The sequence below is a fragment of the Schistocerca cancellata genome, chromosome 4, assembly GCF_023864275.1.
Source record: "Schistocerca cancellata isolate TAMUIC-IGC-003103 chromosome 4, iqSchCanc2.1, whole genome shotgun sequence".
Taxonomy (NCBI): Eukaryota; Metazoa; Arthropoda; class Insecta; order Orthoptera; family Acrididae; genus Schistocerca; species Schistocerca cancellata.
The window spans coordinates 365,562,339-365,587,348 of record NC_064629.1 but is presented as its reverse complement, the minus strand read 5'-3'; the positions used below and the strand labels follow the sequence as shown (position 1 = coordinate 365,587,348).

At 38.7% G+C, this 25,010-nt stretch overlaps 1 protein-coding gene across 4 annotated transcripts in view; it reads right to left on the bottom strand.

Annotated features, from left to right (window-relative positions):
* LOC126184695 (uncharacterized) overlaps window positions 1-25,010 on the bottom strand; it is a 236,989-nt gene that overhangs the window by 75,348 nt on the left and 136,631 nt on the right. For all 4 annotated transcript variants that reach the window (XM_049927197.1, XM_049927200.1, XM_049927199.1 and 1 more), the window contains one exon: window positions 1,065-1,215. In XM_049927197.1, coding sequence (XP_049783154.1) covers window positions 1,065-1,215 — 151 coding nt within the window. The remainder of the gene's footprint in view (window positions 1-1,064; window positions 1,216-25,010) is intronic.

The following is a 25,010-nucleotide window of genomic DNA, read 5'->3' as shown; positions in this document are numbered from 1 at the left end:
TTCCAGATTTTGTGGTGTCAGAAACTAAAGGACGCCTAAGTAAGATACTGCACAATGGAATTTACAATGCTGAGCATAGTCCATGTGCCTAAACTTCAGAGAGTACTTGCTCAATTATAAAAACCCACTGTTGCTCAAACCATTAAGCACTGACACATCAAGAATGATAAATGTATGAAGAGTTATTTTATGCAGTAGGCAATGGCTATTCACAAGTATGATTTGTGACTGCATATTGCCAACAGCACCATAACAAATCTATCAACTTGTTAAGTCAAAATTTTGAAAAGGGTGATGGTGTACAATCGTACATAAAATAAAGAGAATGGCAGCTGAGGGCATCAAGAAATCTTTCAAAAAATTTATCGCAGCTGCGGACCCTATTGCATTGAAAATTACAAAGGATATGGCTAACACTCAACTATAGGACAGTCTTGACAAACAATTCATCTTTTTTATTTATTTATTCCATAGACGTAATGAATTTCAATAATATCCACAATCAGAGTCTGAAGACTAAACGACCGAGATATATCTTCCATGTATTTAATATAGCATGGTACGAAAGAACAGTTATAAATGTAAAAGAGACCTGGAGAAACTGTGTAAATCATCCTTCCTTCATACTTCCCATGGCCAGTGAGAAATGTCGGAGATGGGACAGGTGTGTGTGTGTGTGTGTGTGGGGGGGGGGGGGGGGGGGGGGAGGGGGGGGGAGGAGGAGTAGTAGTTCAGTGCATAGACAGATAGTGGAGCAGGCAGTGAAAGTGAGCAGAGACATTTATGACAGTAAAATGTGTACAGGGTGAGTTGAGTATCTTATCTCATCACCCCCCCCCCTCCCCACACACACACACACACACACACACACACACACACACACACACACACACACACACACACACTATCTCATAGATGATCTGGTGCTTCTTATGATGAAGTGCACTTATTATCCATAAACTCAGATATTACCTTTTATCAACTACAGCCTTTGATATCACTGGTTTTCTACAACTCAGCCAAATTACTGGGAAAAAAAAGATAGCAATACTCACTGAACTAACCTGGAGAGTATGGAGCAATAGAATGTTGAGCTGAATGAGCATCAAACGCTTTAGCAGCTTTATTTCTTAGCAGTGTTACCATTGATGCAATATCAGGAGCTGACAGTTTGCAGTCATTTAATCTCCTGTACCCAAATGTAGACAATAGCCCCTGAAACACAGGAATTCTTAAGCACTATTTCTGTGGAAAATACAGTACCGAAATTGCCACCACAAAAACTTCTTGTCCCCTCACCTACTAAAAATAATTAAATGCCTTTGTTTATATTTGAAGCCCATAATTTGTAAAAACGCAAAAATGTTAACGCACTTATAAACAATAACTACAATTTGGGTACAAAAAGAACCTAGGTAAGTTCTGTGATTTGGTTAACTCTGAAGCTAAATTTAACATGGTAACAATGAAGAACACAAGAGTAAGAATCAGAACACAGAATTTTAAGACCTTATTACAGAATTTGGAGGAGGAAACCAGAAGCAAACAGAGTGGATATAATGGGAACAACAGTAAAACAAGGGTAACAGAATGTAGTGAAACTACATCAGGCAATTCTGGGAGGATTAGGTTAGTAAATGAGACACTAAAAGTAGTAGATGAGTTATTTGAGCAGCAAAATAACTTATGGCCAAAATGAGATGATGCAAAATGAGGTATGGCAATAGCAAGAAACACACTTCAGACACAAAAACTGCTTTCACACTAGCTTTCAGGAACTAGCGCATGCGTGCACCCACACCTGTGGCCACTGGAGTGCGCCTTTTGGTGTGTGTGGTTTCTATGTGTGAATGTGTCTACTATTGCTGGAAAAGAAAGAAGCTAGAGCTTGAAAGCTAGTGTGAATGCTCTTTTCAGTTATGTATTGCTGTGCTCCATGCACCAGTCTGCTATAGGTGAGCGGTTGTCTTTCCCTTATTTTATGTAATCACCCATCCAGGAACTTCCATAATTGTTATTTCAGGAAGAGAGAAATTTGTGAACATCTAACATAAATTTGTATCAGAAAGCCTAGTCTGAAAGCACCTGTCTCGATTGTAGTCTTGTACAGATGTGAATCGTGGGCAAACAGTTCAGACAAGAAGAGAATGGAAGCTTTTGAACTGTGGTATCACTGGAGGATGTTTAAAATTAGATGGGTAGGTTGAATAACCAACGAATTTAACTAGGGAGGAAAGAAATTTATGGCACGAGTTGAGTAAATGAAGGGACTGACTGACAGGACATATCCTGAGGCATCAAGAAAATGTCAATCTGGCAATGGCAGGAAGTGTTTGGTGGGAGGGTTTGTGGATAAAAATAGTAGGGACTGATGTTTGACTGCAGTAAGCAGATAGACAAGCGTGGAGAACGGCATCAATCTAGTCTTCGAACTGAAGAGGGAAAAACAGCTGAGAATAGTAATGAAATTACAGGAAAGCAAGGAAGAAAGAAAGAACGAATGAGGAGAAGTACAGAGAAGAAATATGTAAGGCAATGGGTCATCTAGATGCTTTGGATATGGAGGATGAAATGAATTACCCAAAGAAAGCAGAAGGATTTGATATTATTATGGAAGATGTTGAGATGGCACAAAAGGACACGAAAGGTGTAGAAGCAACACATGGAGATTGGATTTCAATTTAACTGAAATGTTCAATCCAAGAAAAGGCTGAAATATTGTATTTGTGCAATAACAGCTATGAGAAAGGTAAGTGACCAAATGATTTCCCAGAAACACTTATGGTGCCAACACCAAATACAAGACAAAGTTTCATATTTTCTTGGCAATAAATTGACAAATAATAATGATGAGATGATTTTCCAAGTGAGACGGAATTGGATGACCACCACTTAATTTCAGATGAGTGAAAGATACAAAAGATACAACTGGACTGTTACGATTGCCGTTTTTCTTGAATTGTAAAACTGCTTTCATAGGGAAGTAGACTAAACTTTTAGATGTCCTGAAGGAGGTGAGAGTCAGCTGGAAAGAAAAGACACTAATAACCAACTTGTATGTGAGACAAGCAGTAAAAGTAAGAATAAGAGATGTGATGGCAGAAGGAATTAAAATAGGGAGAGATGTAAGACAACACTGTTGTCTTTCAGCTACTCTGTTTAGTACCTGTGGACGAGGAGTTTAGCGTTTAACATCCCACTGACAATGAGGTCATTTAGAGGCTGAGCACACACGTGGATTAGGGAAGGATGAGGAAGGAAATTGGCCATACCCTTTCAAAGGAACTATCCCGACATTTGCGTGAAGTGATTTTGTGTCTATTAAGACAATTCAGTAAGACCACCTTCCAACAAAACACTAGTGTGACAAAGTAAGATTTGTGATGATATCATATTCCTAAGCAACAATGAAAGGCAGTTAACAAAACATTAAAAGAACTAAATACCAGATATAAGGAATATGAAATGAAGACAGGAGATTAAGTCAATGGTTTTGACAAAGCAATGAAGGACATTAGAAGTGAAGCTTTGTTAGAGTGGTACAAAAAGTTGATACTTTCAGGTATGTACTGTTAAACGTAACTAGTGGCACGACATGTAATGAAGAAATACAAAGCTAGTGCAAAATTAATGTTTTACAGAAAAGAGTATTTTCTGTAGTTCATCAAATAAAGAACCAAGGAAAAATCAGTGAAGAGTTTTGCACAGAATGCTGCTAAAACATAGATAACACAACAGAGAGAGAGAAAAGAAATGTTTAAAGGCTTCCGGGATGTGCAGTTTGAGAGAAATGGAAAGTCTGAAATGGACAGATAAAATAAGTAAATGTAATGTTACACAAGGTGAATGAAAAAAAAAAATACTGGCAACATGAAGAACAGAAATTGTCTACACGAGAAAGTACCAATTGTATGAACATCTTTGACTGGATATAAGTTTTGAACTTGTTTGCAAAATCAACTATGTTCATAAATTCATCATGTTGTATAAATGAACTGAAGGTGGTTCAGCATAGACCTACATTAGCACGAAATATGCTTGGCAACACCATTAAAATCTATTATCTGCACAATTATCATGATTCTGACTACAGTTATTAATCATGGATTATAGATGCATAGTATTTATTTTTGAAGGTGTCTTGTTGTAAAGGTGAACGCAAATGAGCACAAAAAGATGTGTTGTTCTGATTTCTCATCACCTAAAAAAGACTTGCTTGATGTCTTAGTGGGTCAGCATAAAGGCACAACAGAAAGAAAAAATATGATAAAGTTACCACGGCCAACAAAGAAAAGATGTCAGAAGAAGTTGCTGTTGACTAATTTACAGACTCACGGGTGAAACCCTGACTTGAAAAGTTTGAAAATGTGTTATAGTATCAGACTCAGAAAGCATTCCCACATGACAATGTACAATTTTAATACGCAGTTAAAAATTCTTACATTTCATCATTATGTAATTACAAGTGCTTTGTAAACTCCGATAAAAAAAAAAAAAGTGTCAAAACTGCTGAAAGTTTTAAACTGGAAGCATAATGTTGTCAGGCCAACTGCTGTCGAATGTGGGAAAAAGCTAACTGCAAGCCTGAAGCTACTATTTATTTTTACTTCCACACTATGATGATGTGGGTGATCATTCATTCAGAAGCTGTAAGAGATGTTTGTGAACATTTTAATATGATCCAATTAATTTTTTGGAACAAACTTGCTGCATAAATGTAGTTTTATAATAATGATAATAATAGTAATAATAATAATAATAATAAAACAAATTCAGATAATATCACATCACAGCCAATACAGATTAAGCATGGAATATACCAAGAAGACTCATTAAGTCCTTTCTGGTTCTGCCTTGCTCTGAACCCACTACTCAACATGCTAAATAATACAAATTATGAATATAATATTACTGGAACAAACCCACACAAAATCACACATTTGCTATACATGGATAATCTAAAACTTCTGGCAGCAACCAATCAACAACTCAACCAATTACTAAAGATAACAGAAGTATTCAGCAATGATATAAATATGGCTTTTGGAACAGACAAATGTAAGAAAAATAGCATAGTCAAGGGAAAACACACTAAACAAGAAGATTACATATTGGATAACAACAGCGACTGCATAGAAGCGATGGAAAAAACAGATGCCTATAAAAATCTAGGATACAGACAAAAAATAGGAATAGATAATACAAATATTAAAGAAGAACTAAAAGAAAAATATAGACAAAGACTAACAAAAATACTGAAAACAGAACTGACAGCAAGAAACAAGACAAAAGCTATAAATACTTATGCTATACCAATATTGACCTACTCATTTGGAGTAGTGAAATGAAATGGAGTAACACAGACCTAGAAGCACTCAATACACTTACACGTTCACAATGCCACAAATATAGAATACATCACATACATTCAGCAACAGAAAGATTCACATTAAGCAGAAAGGAAGGAGGAAGGGGATTCATCGACATAAAAAACCTACATTATGGACAGGTAGACAATTTAAGAAAATTCTTTCTAGAACGAGCAGAAACTAGCAAAATACACAAAGCAATCACTCATATAAATACATCGGCTACACCACTGCAATTTCATAACCACTTCTACAACCCTTTAGATCACATAACATCAACAGATACGAAGAAAGTAAATTGGAAAAAGAAAACACTACATGGCAAGCACCTGTATCATCTAACACAGCCACACATCGATCAAGACGCATCCAACACATGGCTAAGAAAAGGCAATATATACAGTGAGACGGAAGGATTCATGATTGCAATACAGGATCAAACAATAAACACCAGATATTACAGCAAGCATATTATTAAAGATCCCAATGCCACAACAGATAAATGCAGACTTTGCAAACAACAAATAGAAACAGTAGATCACATCACAAGTGAATGTACAATACTAGCAAATACAGAATACCCCAGAAGACATGACAATGTAGCAAAAATAATACATCAACAACTTGCCATAAAACATAAACTAATAAAACAACACGTTCCCACATACAAGTATGCACCACAAAATGTACTGGAGAATGATGAATACAAATTATACTGGAACAGAACCATTAAAACAGATAAAACAACACCACATAACAAACCTGACATCATACTCACCAAGAAAAAGAAGAAATTAACACAACTAATCGAAATATCCATACCCAATACAACAAATATACAGAAGAAAACAGGAGAAAAAATTGAAAAATACATCCAACTGGCTGAGGAAGTCAAGGACATGTGGCATCAGGATAAAGTTGACATTATACCGATTATACTATCAACTACAGGAGTCATACCACACAATATCCACCAGTACATCAATGCAATGCAGCTACATCCAAACATATATATACAACTACAGAAATCCGTAATTACTGATACATGTTCAATAACCCGAAAGTTTCTAGATACAATGTAACATACACCATACAGTTAAAAGGAAGTCACACTTGATCAAGGTCCGCGTCACGTTCCATTTTTAACCAGACCTAAGGTCTGAGAAAGGAAAGAAGATAATAATAAAACTAATAATAACAATAATAAAATAGAAGTAGTTGGCAATTACCCTGCACATAAATTCACTAACAAGAATGGCGTCAGGTTCATCCAGTTGTGCCAACCAAACAATCTAAGAACCATGTCAACATCAATTCGAAAGATCCCTAAGAAATCCCCTATCCTTCAGCTGGGTGAAGTTCAAATAGACGATGATGATGATGATGATGATGATGTGCTATGGTTTACAAAAAGAAATACATGACGTTCAAGTCCACAGAGGGGCAAAAACAGGTTCTAACCACTATTTTCCCTGAGTAAAAATTAAATTCACACCAAAAAGGAAATCCTGAAACAAAGCACCATTAATTCCCAAATTTTATTTAAAAAATACAAAAATCGAAAAGTATGGGAGAAGCAATCTACAAACAACTGGAGACATTTCAAAATGAAAATTATAGAGGAAGCAGGAGAACTGATCCCATTAAAGAAAAAATCCAAACACCCATGATGGAATTCCAACTGTGATAACACAGTAGAAGAGAGACAACGAGCCTTCTTAAACTACAATTCTGAAAAATCAGAAACCACATGACAAATTTTTTAAAGTCAGAAAATAAACAGGTAAAATACTTAGACAAACTAAAAGAAAATATCTTGATGAACAGCTGAATACAACTCAAGACTTTAGGAACCACAAAACAAATGACTTTTACGAAACATTTGCAAATCAAATCAAAAGATGCACTCCATGAAATCTCTGTTGTGGGTAACAAAATGAAAAATTGATGCTAACAAATAAAGAAATTGTCAAGAATTAGCAAAATATTTCTCACAACTTTTAAACTGCTCACAAACGAGTATGAGATTCCACACATTACAACAAGAACACAAGAATCAAACTTCACTACCGCCAACTCAAGACAAAATTTATAGTCACGTTAAAAAGCCCAAAACTAAGTCATCAGGATAAGATGAAGTTTTAGCTGAGCTACTGAAGAACCTTGGTCCAAATTCATTAAAACAAATCACTCAAATCATCCAAGAAATTTGGCAGACAAAATATTCCAAAGAATTGCGAATGTGCACTAATTCATACATTGCACAAAAAGGGAGAGAGAGATGTAAACAACTAAAGAGGCATTTCACATTTGCCGATCACTTACAAAATTTTATTTGCACAAGAACAACTAGAACACACAATTTCAGATTATCAAGCAGGCTTTCGACCTAACAGATCATGCCCAGAACAGATCTTTAACCTTAAAACTTAACCTTAAATTATAAAACTTAATCTTAAATCTTAAAACTATTTTAAAAATTAAAGCAATCAGGTTGAAACCAACAGTCTGCACAAAACATACCATTCAATAGACAGACAATCTCTATCGAATTAAAAATTAAATTCATAAATGAAATTTTGGAACCATTCTTAGTTGAAACAAAATACAAGTAGATGGGATCCTGCCACTATTATTCAACAGTTTTGGACAAAGTAATGAAAGAATGCGAAATAGATATAAGAAAACAGAACTTCTGAAAGCCTATTGAATAAGGAATTGGCCAATGAAAATTGAACTTTCCATATTTAGCATTTGTAGATAACTTAGCGATTCTAACCAACAGTGAAGAAACTGCACTAAACAAATTGAGACCCTCAAAGAAGTGCAGAGAAAGTTGGCCTGCAAATCTCCTTCGTGAAAACTGAATTCACCTATTCCAAGTTCAATATTCTGAAACTTAAAACAAATTATGGTGAAATCAACAGAGTCAAACACTAAGCATATCAGTGAAATTATTGAACAAACAGGACTTGAGAAAAATAGCACAAAAAGCAGGTTGCAGAAAATCAAGTTAGTGTCTAGATTTATTCAAAATTTGTGTAACAAAAAATGCCTGGCAAAAGGCATTAAAATCAGAAATTACAACACAGTAATCAAACCAACACTCACATATACAAGTGAAACACACTCATTGAATCGAAAACTAGATTAACAAGAGATTAAGAAAGTAGAGAGGAAGATGATTAGAAAATTTCTGGGTCCATGATACACACGAGATGGATACAAACTGCAAACAGTCGAGACAACAGAAAGAGTATCAAACATTGAAATGGACATCATGAAGAGAGAAATGAAGTTCTATGGACAGCTAGACAGATTACCTGGATACAGACTAATTAAATGTCTATTGTACAATGTGACATCTATTAAAGCATGAATACCTGGGTAACTGAAGATAAGAAGAATTTGGCAAAAGCAAAAATTGATGTAACAAACACATCAGAAAGGGATTGATTCAGGAGCAAATTTAACAAGTGGAAGTTTACTCCGGAGACTGAACCGAAACCATACCAACCAAAGTAGACTGGAGAAAGAAAGGCGGCCTTCAGGGAGAAAATGAAGAAATATTTGGAAAACAACAAAAACCTTAAGAACAACTGAAAATCACCTGCTTATTGTTCTCCAATGGGACATTTGCTAATAATGTCATCATCATCATCATCATCATCATCATCATCATCATCATCTGCAGCAGCAGCAGCAGCAGCAGCAGCAGCAAATAAGCCCATTAGGACTATGCAAAGTACTTAAGAGTTGAGAGTTTGCCTTCCTTTGTGGCCATAATTCTTTATTCTCCTCCTATGGGTTTCCTTCTCTTTTCAGACCACGTTGTCTCAGTCACCTTCTTCAGTTCCTCTTTTACTTATATGTGAATGTTGGACCTGAGGATCTTGCAGTTTTGCACATCATCTGTATTAATTCCTGCCAATGTCAGATCAGTTTTTATCTCATCAACCCATTTCATTGGGTCTGTTTTGGCTTTGCTCCTAATGGAGGAGGAGGAGGAGGGGGGGGGGGGGGGGGGAGGAAGTCTATTTGTATTTTAAGTCTGTCTCGATTCATTCCTTTAATGTGTCCATGGAATCTTAACTTGCATTTTCTAATCTCATGGTTTATGCTTTTGTATTGTTTGATTTCCTGACTGCTTCTTAGTGGACGTTGTTCATCTACAAGTTTTGGGCTGGAATTTTTCTTATGATTTTGGGTTCCTTTTTCTAAATATCTTCAATGTCAGTTTTCATGTACAAAATTAGTGCTGCTGAGCCATAAAGGCACTCTGGTTTAATTACTGTATTGTGCGCTCGGACATACATTTCTTGTGGAATATATTTTGCATACGTCAGTATGTAGTTTTCACCTTTTGGCATCTAATTTTGTCTGCTTTTGTTTAAATTTCATTTTCCTGTATGCTTTCGTCAAGATATTTAAATTGGGGAATGTGTTTAATTTTGCCATATTTCATCTCTATGAATTTTGGTACTTGCTTATTGCAGGTATTGCAGGTCATGTGCTCTTTTCAAAACATATCTGAAGAGCAAATTTTTCTGCTGTGTCTTTCAAGAGTTCAAGTTGGGGCTGGGCTGCTGATATGTTGCAAGTTAATATTGCTAAACTAGATATATCGATAAATTACCTCTACCTAAAATGAGTGATTCGTCAATTTTGATTACTTTATTTCTGTTTGCACAATTTTTGTATCATTTTCTCAAGGACACAGTTTAAAAGTAATGGACACAGCCTGCCCCTTTGCCTTACCCTCATTTTGATTTTGAACAGATCTGAAAATTCCCAGATAATTTTCAATCTTGGAATTTCTATCTGCTAGATTGTTTTATGACTGCAAGTGCTTCCAGATCTAGACCTTGTTCTTTTAGTGTGTGGTGGAGTGATTCATGGTCAACTGAGTCATAAGCTTTTTTTAAAAAACAAATTGCACACTGTCAAGAAGTGACATCTCAAAAATGCAGTACCTGAGAAAAATTGATCTAAAAATTATATAAAACTCACACTGAAATACTATAAGCTTCCTTTAAATTTCAAGCGAGTATTTTTGGCAGTAAATTCTATTATTTCCTACACAACAGTAAATATGGACATGTAGTCCCGTTTTCATTGAATGTGAGGCGTTATCGGGTAATTATTAATTAGTTCTTTGAGTTGTGCCACTTACTTTGCTTTAATAAACCTCCTTTGTTTTTGTTGTGACCCCTCATGTAATACCTTTGCCACCCCAAATTATACAAGGTGGGTCACTAACTATTGTCGCCATGAATAACTCTGAAAGTATGATAAGAGCTGAAAAGTTTGTGGGAACAAAGTTGGATGGGACAACGGGGGCCATAATATAACGTTGGTTTTTTGTCGCTAGGAGGAGTCGCTTCAGAAATATGAAGGTCAACTTTTATTTCTCTTTTATTTCTTTTCTTTTTTTCTTTAAATGGGATGCTACAGTTTGGTACTTATTTTCTGATAGTGGCTATAGAGACAAATCCAATGACATTTAAAAGTAAGGTCTTTGAAGGTCAATGAAAGTCACATGAACGTCCATTTACAGAAGGTGTTCGAAGTGATGACCATTGGTATCAATGCAGTGCTGCAATCTTTTTATCATCAGCTGGGTGGTATTCCTTATCACTTTGGCACTTACCGAATCACGTGCCCTGACAATTCTCTCTCACATATCTTCAGGTGTTGTTGGAACATCTTTATAAACAATGTCTTTTACAAACCCCAAAAGAAAAAATTCAGAGGCATCATGTCTGGCAAACAAGCTGGCCATGACATCTCCTCTGTGTCCAATCCAAAGATTTGGTAATTGACTCTGCAACTCATTTCTAGCCATCAGCGAAAAATGTGCCCGACAAACATAGTGTTGATACCACATCCTGTTCTCTGTTCATAAAGGTATTTCTTCCAATAACAGATCTAATGCTTCTTGCAAGAATGTGGTGTACTTCCAACCATTAAGATTTCCTTCGATGAAACAGGGGCCTATAATTCTGTCCTCCAGAATCCCACACCATACTTTCACCGACCACGGTCTTTGGTGTGCAACTTGCCATAGCCAACATGGATTTACAGTTGCCCAATAACGCAGTTTTTGCAAATGATCGTTTCCACGGTGTATGAATGTACCCTTGTCAGTAAATAAAATCAAATTAACAAATGTGCCATCCTTCTGAATCTGGAGTTGAGACCATCAGCAGGATTCAATGTGACGCATAAAATCTGTACCAGTTAATTCTTGGTGGAAACTGATATGGTAAGGATTATATTTATGGTGATACTGAGCACTAACAACTCTAAACTGGCTCATGCCAGATTCCCTTGTCATCTGATGTGAAGTAACACAAGGATCTCGAACCACAGTGGCAAGAGTACCAATTTCCGTTTCCTCGTTAGTAATTTTCCTTTGCCGGATATGTTTCCGATGCATTAAGGATCCAGTTGTTCTCAATTTATCATACACATATTTAAATGTACGACATGTAGGGTGAGTATGCTGAGGATATCTTTTAGTGTATAAGTCTCTAGCTCTCATTGAATTTCGTTGGCATTCTCCATAAAAGAGAAGCATAGCGACTTGTTCTTGAAGGATACATCATTCCTATTTGCTTGATTCGACGATACTAGTCTTACTGTTCCTATTAGTGTTGTACTGCAAAACCGTCGAATGGTGTTTATATGTCAACGGCACATTAGATGGATACGCCGTATTCGGCAAATATTTTCTATTCGAATGATATATGAGAGAGAATTGTCAGAGCATGCTTCGATAAGTGCCAAAGTGATAAGAATACCACTAAATCAGTGATAAGAAGATTGCAGCAGTGCAATGATACCAATGGTCTTCACTTCGAACACCTTCTGTAAATGGACATTCATGCCACCTTTTTACCTTCATTGATCTTACTGTTACCCATCATTGGATTCATCTCGATAGCCACTATCTGAAAATGTACCAAACTATAGCACCCCATTTTTAAAAAAAGGTGACCTTCATATCTATGACGCGACCCCACCTAGCAACAAAAAACCATCGTCATATTATGGCCCCCATTGTCCCATGCAACATTTGTCCCACAAACTTTTCAGCTACAATCATACTTTTGGAGTTATCCTAGGTGGCAATAGTTAGTGACTCATCCTGTATATATAACATACTACAATAGTCAAATCACCATCAGGCAAAATAAATACTTACGTTAGAATAAAAAAAGAGAAACTAAGTTTTATCTGCAAAAATACAAAACAATTCAAAATGAAACATCAATTAAGTACAATTTACGGAAACAGGGAATGATAAATGGGCTTATATAATGTAGGAATACTTTTTGCCATGAAAAGGGATTGTATGTGAACTTGCTTTATAGCAGAAATTGACACTTTTCCTTGTATGCTGCAACAAATAAAATTTTGTAATATTTGCAACAGCTGTAATGGTCAAAACAGTGTGAACAAACAGAGACACATGCATGGCTGCAGACCATTGTAATACAAGACAAAGACATTGTTTGAACAGACATTTTAATATTCAGTCGTATTAAAAATTACATTCGACTTACCTTATACACGAAAGGTGTCAACTCAGAATGTGCCACTTTTCTTGAATGACCCACACACACTTGCTAGTAGCAACTCTGAAGTGACAGTATTCTTGCCGTGGTGAATCATGAAATACCCAACAACAAAACTGACAACAGCCATGAAGTGGACAAATTGCGAGATACAGATGCGGCATTTTTCATATACATTGGTGTACTTTACAAGTATTTTTGCATAGGATAAACTAAAAATAGCCATTTTTTAGCTTTTCGCTTTTCTTGCAAGGGTGCAAATAGTGTAGACCAAATTTCTACTACAAATTCTGTCTTAGTATTAGCTTTAGGTTCAAGATTTGCTCTGTACATGAATGGCCTGCTCTAAATCCTGCCTGATGTTTGTTCAAGTTGTTTTTGTGCTCCATCAATAAGACACTGGGATAGAATTTCACACGCAACTGATATTTATCACATTATCCTGCAGTTCTTTAGACCTGTTTTGTTTCTCTCCATTTGTCACTGGTGAATTAACACATTTTTCCCAATTTCTTGAAATTTGTTCCGTTTGTCACATGTTTTGTATGATTTTCGTGTTTCCTTTCATAGACTTTCAGTCTGCTGATTTGAGGATCTCTTATGATTCCACCTTGCCCCAATGCCTTATTTTTGAATCCTTTGATCTGTCTGGCAGCTAGTACTGCATCTAGCAGTAATTAATTTGGATTAGGGCCCTCAGTTTCTTGTGGTGGGAACCTTTGTGTTGGTTCTGTAGAATATCTGGCAGGTTCCTTACTGTTTTCCTAATTGTTCAGAGCTAAGTGACTATTTCTTTCTTGAAGAAGAGACTTCATAGTTCATTGAAGTTATTTCTGAAGTTATCATTAAAATTTCATGTCTTGTTTCTTTCTAAGTCTTTCTCAATTTCAACTAATTGATCCTTTTCGTATTTCCTTTTGGTCTTTCTGGTTAGTTTGGCTGTCTTTTCTCACTGTCGAGAATGTTCTGCAGTTGTCTTACTGCTGTTCCCATTGTTCTATGCATCCTGGTGAGACTGAACTGCATACTCACATTCCTCATTCCACCGAAGGTGCCTTTCCATTTCCTGCAGGGTAATTAGTGTTTGTGCTGTTTTGATCATTTTTCTTTCGAGTTGTTGAAAATTGTTTGACTATGATTTTTGTCTTCTTTTTTGTGAACCTCTGAGGTTTTAAACAGTTTTATTCTTGTCAGGTAATTGTTTATATCTGTGTTCGCACCCTTTCCGATTTTGAGGTTTACAGTCTCTCTGGGTTGTTTATATAGTTTATAATATTATTCATAATGTTCTTTTTCAATTCTTATTCTGATAAAAATTAAAGTGAACACTGATGGTTGTAGCGCATTCACAACATTAATAAATGAGGAGACAACTGAACTTCAAATGAAAATAATGTTGTCCTCATTGATGGCAATGAAACTTAAGCCTAAAAAATGTTTATATTGAGCTGGTAAGAATGATACTGTAAATTAACTGTGACAGACATAGACTGCAAATTCTGAACCAAAAAATAACGTCTTATTACAGAGAGACGTGCAACACAAAAGCCAGGATTCTGTTACAGAACCCACAGGGTCAGAATGTGAAATGCCACATTTACAAAACAGAGTGCCTTGAGAGGAAATGTAAAATAAAAGTATGGAACATAAAATAAGAATGATAAAGGAAAGAAAAAAAAAGAATGTACCTAACAGAGAAATAAAGAAGTCAGGCTTTCAAGTTGATACTGTAAATTTTTTCCAATTTTTTAAATGTTTTATCTAAATACATCATTCATAAATGCCAACTTCATTGCAATGTGACTCAGCTCTATTTTCTGTTGGTACTGGAACTACTTCATAGACTCTTCTAACAAATACATTGTCACCCGTTTCATGCTCTTAATACAATGGACTGACATCTACATTGCTGCAGCTATAATAATAGCCATATGATTTAGTTTTTATCTGAATCTTAAACAACTCTGCAATTTACACACAAGCACTCAAGCACTGCCAGAACAAAAGACATTGCACACAGAAAGTGGCAGAAATCTGACAACTGACATAATAGCAAATGTAAGATCCTCTGGACTGTATTGCAGGATGTAACCACTTAGCCACAAAAACAATCGTCATCTGAATACTGCCTGATAAGTCTTTACTAAATCTTTTACATACACTTACAACTATTTTTTCCCCATCAAAGCACGTTTTTGTCAGAACAGTTTAATCCTGCAACGCCCTGCTTTGCAGATCAGGCAGCAAAATTTTAACACTCATTCACTGGTTACCATTAAATTAAACACTGGAAGCTGCCTTTCAGAGGGGCAGTGTTTCTTTACTAAGGTAACTGAAAATATGCCACTAGAATACGCTACTGAGTTCACGATGCAACATTATATATATATATATATATATATATATATATATATATATATTTTATCAGAAGAGGATGAGTAGCACCATGGTGTAGAGGTTATGATACTAAACTGTTGCATGGAGGGTTGCGAGTTCAAAACTCACCTGGACAGTACGATTTTAATTTCTATACTCGGTTCGAGTACATTCTAGAAGTATCCACAAATGTGAAGAATCATTGTACTGGGATGTTCTGTAGCTGTATAAATACTGTATCTGTTCTGGCCAGAGGCAGTTCGCTCTGCGCTCTTCTATGTGCAAGTGCTGAATAAACTTTCGTTAAGTGAAGTAATCATTCGTCATTCTTCTACTTACACCTTCTAATACATGAAATTATTCTGATGGAGATGCCAGGTATTGGAACTTGTGATAGCCCACATTATCGACGACACAGTGGCTCCCTTCAGGCCACGACAGAGCTGCCATTTACATGGCGAGAAACCCGAGTTCAAGGCATATTCAACAGATCACACTCTATTGGAGAGAGAAGAAGAAGAGGACGTTACGATGACAGCAACTGTGTGCCATCACATGAGACATCCTTCTGGGTTCTCTGGTGGTGATGGCCAAGATCCAAAGAAGTGGCTGACGGTATATGAGCGTATAGCCAAATTTAACAAATGGGATGACACCATGCGTTTGGCTAACACATTTTTCTACTTGGAGGGCACTGCCAAGCAACTCCGGGACGACGAAGATGAACAAGAAGATGTGGGTGCAGGTCAACGTAGGTCACCATCGCCGCAAGCTAGCCACTGGAGAGGATGCTCTCCAACACAGCGATCAAGGTCTCCATCATCATTTAGAAGCTCCAGCTGATCACCTAGCAGCCGCTGCAACCTGGAAAACTAAAGGTTGCGACCTACCTTGGAGGTGAGGCCGCTGAAGAGAAAAATCCTCTGCCGTCTATCACTACAAAAATGATAGCAAACTACGTCGAAATCCTCATGGATGGTCAACCAGCCCAAGCTCTCGCGGACTCTGGAGCATCAAATTCTGTCATTTCAGCGAATTACTGTCACCAGTTGCAGAAAACCATATTCTTAGACAACAAAACATCTCTGCTGAAGGTGGCTAATGGGAAATATGTAAAACCTACAGGAAGATGTACCATTCATGTGGGTATAAGTGGCCATACACAGCCCTTGGAATTCATCGTCTTACAAGAGTGCAGTAATGATGTCATTCTCAGATGGGACTTCTTGAAAGCTTCTCAGGAAATTATAGATTGTGGTCGCTTGAAGATTATGCTAGACAAGATGAGATACTGTGGACAGGAAGATGCGCTTCTGAGTGTGTGGAGACTACGTGTGATGGATGAAGTGATCATTCCCGCAGTCAGCGCTAGAAAGATAACCGTCACGTATCATGCCATGCATCAACCCGTGGATCTTGTAGTGGAATGTAAAAGAAGCATACCACTGAAGAATAACTTGGTCATTCCAGCCTCTGTCGTCTCGTTTAAGAATGGATTCGGTGGATTGTGGATCGTTAACTGTCACTGAGAACCGCAGATCCTTCCAAGACGCATGTGCATAGCAAACGCTGAGCCATTAATTCAACAGCTGAGCATCGTAGAAACTTACCATGCCGAGTCTGTGGGTGAAATTAGAGCTACCACTACGAGACAAGATCTTCTAGCTTAACTATCACCAGATCTCACTAAGGAACAACAGAAGAAGCTACTTGCCATTCTGCAAGAGTTCTCTGAATGCTTCAAACCACAGGTGAAGAGCAAATTAGACAAATTGACGGTGAAGCACCAGATTAGCACTGGAGACCACCAACCAATAAGCCAGAGAGCATACCATGTGTCAGCAACGGAATGTCAAATAATTCGCGATGAGGTAGAGAAAATGGCGAAGAATGACATCATTCAGCCTATGCAGAGCCCATGGTCGTCACCAGTGGTTCTCGACAGGAAGAAGGATGGCAGTTGGCGCTTTTGTGTTGATTACAAGATGATTAATAAGATAACTAAAAAGACATTTACCCTCTTCCACAAATTGACGATACACTAGATTGTCTGAAGGGGGCTAAGTTTTTCTCAACCATGGACATGTACTGGGATACTGGCAAATCGAAGCAGAGGAGGCTGATCATGAGAAATCTGCATTTATCACCCCTGAGGGCCTGTATGAGTTTAAGGTAATGCCGTTTGTGTAATGCACCAGCAACTTTTGAACAGATGATAGATAATCTTATAAGGCACCTGAAGTGGACTGTGTCTCTTTGTTATTTAGATGACATTATAGTGTTCTCAGAGACATGTAATGAACATATAAAAAGACTGAGGGCTGTTCTTAAGTGTCTCCAACAAAACAGACTGAAACTTAGTCCAAGAAAGTGTCTCTTTGGAGCAAAAGAAATCAAAATACTTGGACACCTTGTGCCAAACAAAGGTGTGCGGATAGACCCAGAAAAGGTGACATCTATAACGGAATTTCCTATTCCTAAAAGTATTAGAGATGTGAGGAGCTACCTCGGATTGTGTTCTTATTACCATCATTTTATCAAAGACTTTTGTATCAAAGCCAGGCCACTCCAATAGTTGCTAAAAGCCCATGCTAAATTTATCTGGGGTGGTGCTCAACAAGATTCTTTCAACGTGCTGTGAAAAGCTCTGACGACTGACACTGTACTTGGTCTGTGTGATGAGAGAGCACCTACAGAACCACACACAGATGCCAGTGGGTATGGGATCAGTGCTGTTCTGGTGCAAATTTCAGATGGAAAAAGAAGGTTATAGCCTATGCTTCTAGGACATTTACAAAAGCCGAGAGCAACTACTCAACTACAGAAAGAGAATGTCTTGCTGTGATCTGGGCCATGTGCAAATTTTGACAGTATCTCTATGGAAGGCCATTCAAAGTTGTTATAGACCATCATCCACCTTGTTGGTTGACAGGTTTTAAGGATCCAATAGGAAGACTCGCCAGGTGGGCACTATGTCTTCGACATATGACATTACCATAGTGTACAAAAGTGGAAGAAAACACCAAGATGCTGACTGTCCCTCAAGAAACCCTGTGCAAGACCATCGAGACTTTGATGAAGATAGTGACTGTCTCGCTGCATTACAGGATCTCTCTGCTGAGCAGGAGTAGGACGCCAAGATATCTCAAATTATGCTTGCATTAAATCGGTCAGAGGATGTCAAAGGACAATTTAAGCCCTTACATCTACATCAACATCCATACTCCACAAGCCACCTGAGAGAGTGTGGCGGAGGGTACCTTGAGTACCTCTATCGGTTCTCCCTTCTATTCCAGTCTCGTATTGTTCGTGGAAAGGATTGTCAGTATGCCTCTGTGTGGGCTCTGAGCTCTCTGATTTTATCTTCATGGTCTCTTCGCGAGATATACGTAGGAGGGAGCAGTATGCTTGACACCTAGGTGAAGGTACGTTCTCGAAACTTCAACAAAAGCCCGTACCGAGCTACTGAGAGTCTCTCCTGCAAAGTCTTCACTGGAGTTTACCTATCATCTCCATAACGCATTCGCGATTACTAAATGATCCTGTAATGAAGCGTGCTGCTCTTCATTGGATCTTCTCTCTCTCTTCTATCAACCCTATCTGGTACAGATCCCACACTGGTGAGCAGTATTCAAGCAGTGGGCAAACAAGTGTACTGTAACCTACTTCCTTTGTTTTCGGATTGCATTTCCTTAGAATTCTTCCAATGAATCTCAGTCTGGCATCTGCTTTACTGACGATCAACTTTATATAACCGTTCCATTTTAAATCACTCCGAATGCCTACTCCCAGATAATTTATGGAATTAACTACTTCCAGTTGCTGACCTACATTGTAGCTAAATGATAAGGGATCTTTCTTTCTATGTATTCGCAGCACATTACACTTGTCTACATTGAGATTCAACTGCCATTCCCTGCACCATGTGTGAATTCGTTGCAGATCCTCCTGCATTTCAGTACAATTTTCCATTGCTACAACCTCTCGATATACCACAGCATCATTCGCAAAAAGCCTCAGTGAACTTCCGATGTTATCCACAATGTCATTTACGAATATTGTGAATAGCAATGGTCCTACGACACTCCCCTGCGGCACACCTGAAATTACTCTTACTTCGGAAGACTTCTCTCCATTCAGAATGACATGCTGTGTTCTGTTATCTAGGAACTCTTCAATCCAATCACACAATTGGTCTGATAGTCCATATGCTCTTACTTTGTTCATTGAACGACTGTGGGGAACTGTATCAAACACCTTGCAGAAGTGGAGAAACACGGCATCTACCTCGGAACCCGTGTCTAGGACACTCTGAGTCTTGTTGACGAATAGCGCAAGCTGGGTTTCACACGATAGACTTTTTCGAAACCCATACTGATTCCTACAGAGTAGATTTCTAGTCTCCAGAAAAGTCATTATACTTGAACATAATACGTGTTCCAAAATTCTACAACTGATTGACGTTAGAGATATAGGTCTATAGTTCTGCACATCTGTTCGATGTCCCTTCTTAAAAACGGGGATGACCTGTGCCCTTTTCCAATGCTTTGGAAAGCTACAATCTTCTAGAGACCTACAGTACACCGGTGCAAGAAGGGGGGCAAGTTCCTTCGCGTACTCTGTGTAAAATCGAACTGGTATCCAATTAGGTCCAGCGGTCTTTCCTCTTTTGAGCGATTTTAATTGTTTCTCTATCCTTCTGTCGTCTGTTTCGATACGTACCATTTTGTCATCTGTGAGACAATCTAGAGAAGGAACTACAGTGCAGTCTTCCTCTGTGAAACAGCTTTGGAAAAAGACATTTAGTGTTTCGACCTTTAGTATGTCATCCTCTGTTTCAGTACCATTTTGGTCACAAAGTGTCTGGACATTTTGTTTTGAACCACCTACTGCTTTGACATAAGACCAAAATGTCTTAAGAATTTCTGCCAAGTCACTACATAGAACTTTACTTTCAAATTCATTGAACGTCTCTCGCATAGCCCTCCTCACACTACATTTCTTTTCACGTAATTTTTGTTTGTCTGCAAGGCTTTGGCTATGTTTATGTCTGCTGTGAAGTTCCCGTTTCTTCAGCAGCAGTTTTCTAACTCGGTTGTTCTACCAGGAGGCTCTTTTCCATCTTTTATCAACTTGCTTGGCACATACTCATCGAACACATATTGTACGATGGTTTTGAACTTTGTCCAGTGATCCTCAATACTATCTGTACTTGAGATAAAACTTTTGTGTTGAGCTGTCAAGTATTCTGAAATCTGCTCTTTGTCACTTTTGCTAAACAGAAAAATCCTCCTACCTTTTTTAATATTTCTATTTAAAGCTGAAATAATCGATGCAGTAACTGCTTCATGAACGCTGATTCCCTGTTCTGCCTTAACTGTTTCAAATTGTTCTGGTCTGTTAGTCACCAGAAGCTCTAATATGTTACCGACACGAGTCGGTTCTCTGTTTAACTGCTCAAGGTTATTTTTCAGATAATTCACTTAAGAAAATTTCACTGGATTTTTTTGTCCCTGCCACCTGTTACAAACGTTTGAGTCTCCCAGTTTATATCCGTCAAATTAAAATCTCCACCCAAAACTATAACATGGTGGGGAAATCTACTCGAAATAGCTACAACAGCTGCTGAGCCAGGGGGCCTATAGAAACATCCAATTACCATGTCTGAGCCTGCTTTAACCGTGACCTTCAGCCAAATTATTTCACATTTTGGATCTCCGTCAATTTCCTTCGATACTCTTGTACTTTTTATCGCTATAAACACGCCTCCCCCTTCACTGTCCAACCTGTCTCTGTGGTATACATTCCAATCTGAGTTTAGAATTTCATTACTGTTTACATCTGGTTTCAGGTTCAGCCAACTTTCTGTCCCTAGTACTATGTGGGTATTGTGACCGTTTATTAATGTGAGCAGTTCTGGGACCTTTCTATAGACGCTCCTGCAGTTTACTATTACCACATTAATATTGTTATTCCCTATTGCGTTTTGCCTACCACCACCTTGTCACATCTCAGGAGGCGTCTTGTCGGGCCTAGACAGGGAATTCTCTAACCTAAAAAACTCACATGTGCACTCCACACGTACTCTGCTACCCTTGTAGCCGCTTCCTGCGTGTAGTGCACGCCTGACCTATTCAGGGGGACCCTACATTTCGCCACCTAATAGCGGAGGTCAAGAAATTTGCATCCCAGACCTCTGCAGAATCGTCTGAGCCTTTGGTTTAAGCCTTCCACTCGGCTCCAAACCAGAGGACCACGATTGATTCTGGGAACAATACCACAAATAGTTAGCTCAGATGTCACCCCGTGAGCGAGGCTTTCCACCTTCACCAACTCCATGAACCACCTGTATGAACTGAGGATGACCTCTGAATCCAGACGGCAGGAGTCATTGGCGCCGACACGAGCAACAATTTGCAGTCGGGTGCACCCAGTGCTCTCTATCACCACCGGCAGGGTCTCCCCTACATCTCAGATGAGACCCTCCAGCAAGCAGACAGAGTGAACAATGTCCTTCTTTCCCGACCTTTCCGCTATTTCCCTAAGGGGCTCCATCACCCGCCTAACACTGGAGTTCCCGATCAGTAATAAACCCCTCCCCCCATGTGCCTGCTCGGACCTTGCTTAAGGAGCAGCCACATGTCCACTCACAGGCAGAGCGGGCAATGCCACACAGGCAGCCTCCACATTGACCCTCCGCCTCGTGCACCGTGGACGCCGCTGAACCCGCCACTCCCCTTGGGGAGAGGGTGGCCCAACCACACCCAGTACCCGCGAAGATGTCTTGACAGCACGGACCATGGGTGAAGCATGTAACACCTGGGGTGTACCATGTGACACACCAGGTTCCCCACTGCCACTACACTCCGAGGCAGCAGCCTTAAGACGGCTGACTGCGGCCATCAACACGTTCAGCTGTTCGTGAACAGTGGCCAGCTCTTCCTGCGTCCATACACAGCAGTCACATATCCTATCCATCCTAAGAAATCAACAATTTACTGTAGAGAGTTAATCAACTTTTAACTAGACTGCTAATTCACTAAAGGCGGCTGATAGCTGACTAAACTGTGGTTTCTAGACACTTCTTGTTGGAAACAATGAAAATAAACACCACCTGACTCTGGACTGTATTCAAAACAAACACTAGCACTACTGGCACTACAGCTGACTGAAGGGACTCACTCTGACTGTATTCAAAACAAACACGAAATCTATGGAACACTATTACTAGTACTCAAAAATTAAAGCTTCCTAAAAGCAAAAACATGTGGAAAAAGAAGTGACAAGTATGAAAAATACAGTTAATACTTAAATTAACGTAGCTCGCTGCACAGCAGATGTGAAGCAGACGGCAGTTACGATGACAGTGACCCTTAGATGTTCTACAGAAATTCCGTGACACACCTGAAGCTGGACATTTAGGATTTATTAAGACATACGACAGCAGATGTGAAGCAGATGGCAGTTACGACGACACTGACACTGACCCTTAGATGTTCTACACAAATTCCATGACACACCCGAAGCCGGACATTTAGGATTTATTAAGACATACGATAGAATCTGCAAGAAATTTTGCTGGCCAGATTTATTTAGGAGTGTCCGTCACTATGTGTCACACTGTGGAGAGTGCCAGAGGAGAAAGCCAGTTCTTCAGAAACCACCAGGTCCAGTCATACTGATTCCACCAGCCGAAACGCCTTTCCAGCGAGTTGGGATTGACCACCTTGGACGATTTCCAACATCTGCTAGTGGCAATAGATGGATTATTGTTTGCACTGACTATCTGACACGCTATGACATTACAAAAGCCGTGAAAACAGGCGAAGCATCCCAGGTAGCCAAATTTATCGTAGAACACATTGTATGAAAACACGGTGCCCCAAAGTCGTTAATTATGGATCAAGGTAAAGTTTTTCAATCGGATCTTGTGACAGAGGTAAACCGCCGGTGCGAAATTACTCATCACACGATGACTGCCTACCATCTGCAAACTATTGGCCTTACTCAACGCCTTAATAAGACCTTGGCCGACATACTATCAATGTTCGTCAATGTTGAGCAGAGCACCTGGGATGAGGTGCTACCTTTCGTGACGTTTGCCTACAAAACTACCAAACAAGACACCACGCTATTTACACTTTTTTTTTTTTTTTTTTTTTTTTTTTTTTTTTTTTTTTTTTTTTTTTTTTTTTTGTACATGGGCGTGAGGCGACTACGACGAGGGACACTGTGTTTCCGTTACATCCTGATGATGCGGACAACGACATCGGCCAGGTGTTAACCAGAGCTGAGGAAGCTCGGCAGTTAGCTCAAGAAAACGATCGCCGAAGGTACAACGTGAGCCACCGCCCTGTTGTCTACCAGCCTGGTGACCTCGTCTGGATCTTCACTCCTGTTCGGAAGGTTGGTCTCTCAGGTGCTACTTTGGATCTTATAAGGTTGTAAGACAGTTGTCTGATGTTACTAATGAAGATTTCAACCCTGACACAAGACGACGAAAGATCAGAGATATGGTCCACGTCCTTCAAATCAAGCCCTATAAGGATCCTGCAACCCTGGGCAAATTCAAAGCTCCAGCAACAGGCAATAAGGGGAAAGGTGACAAAGAGTGTAGCAACAAAAGAATTTCTAAGAAGATCACGACCAGGGTGAGAATCAGTCATCGAGAGTCGGAGTATGCAGGACCAATGACTCAATCCCAGACTAGGAGGACGTAACACCGAGACGCTGTTCTTTTAAGAGGGAGCAATGTCGCAGAAGAAGCTGATTAGCACTGTGGTGTAGAGGTTATGATACTAAACTGTTGCATGAAGGGTCACGAGTTCAAAATGCACCTGGAGTGTCCAATTTTAATTTCTATATTCGGTTCGAGTACATTCTACAAGTATCCACAAATGTGAAGAATCTTTGTACTGGAATGTTCTGTAGCTGTATAAATACTGTATCTGTTCTGGCCGAAGGCAGTTCGCTCCACGCTCTTGTATGTGCAAGTGCTGAATAAACCTTCATTAAGTAAAGATAGCATTAGTCATTCATCTACTTACACCTCCTTCGATGAAGCACAACAGTGCATAGTAATACTCCTACTCACACTCGAGCAATAAATTAGTGTTTCCTTCGTTCTGCTTTCTCTTTGTTTCTCGTGCTAGTTCGAGTACTGTAATGGAGTCATTCTTTTATTTTGAAAATGGATGACAAAATGATGACTAATGAAGAATTTGTGGCCTCAAAATGTCAAAATGAAGGTAGGTTGGATTTTGACGATTCAGATGAAGAGCCTGCTGTAATTAACTGATCTGCAATCTGCAAATAGTGACAGCAAGCCTGAAGCTACTATATGTAGGGACTACACAGAATTCACATAATTTTTTTTAGAGGAGGACGATGATGAAATTGTTGCTGATATACCAGTACTACAAGCTTCTGAAAGACACAAAGATACAGAAAAATCGACAATAAAAAGCACTTGATTTGTAAATGACCTCTTTAAATTCAAAGGAAATATCACACTGCTACAGTTGTCTACTCTGTATCAGTCTTTTAGATACTTTTTTACTGGTTAATTCAGTGCAAAAATTTTGGATTACACTAATCTTTACAGAACACAGAAAACCCTAATAAAACATTTATTTATTATGAAATTACAATGAAATCTAGACCTTTAGCTGCTTACGGGCATTGA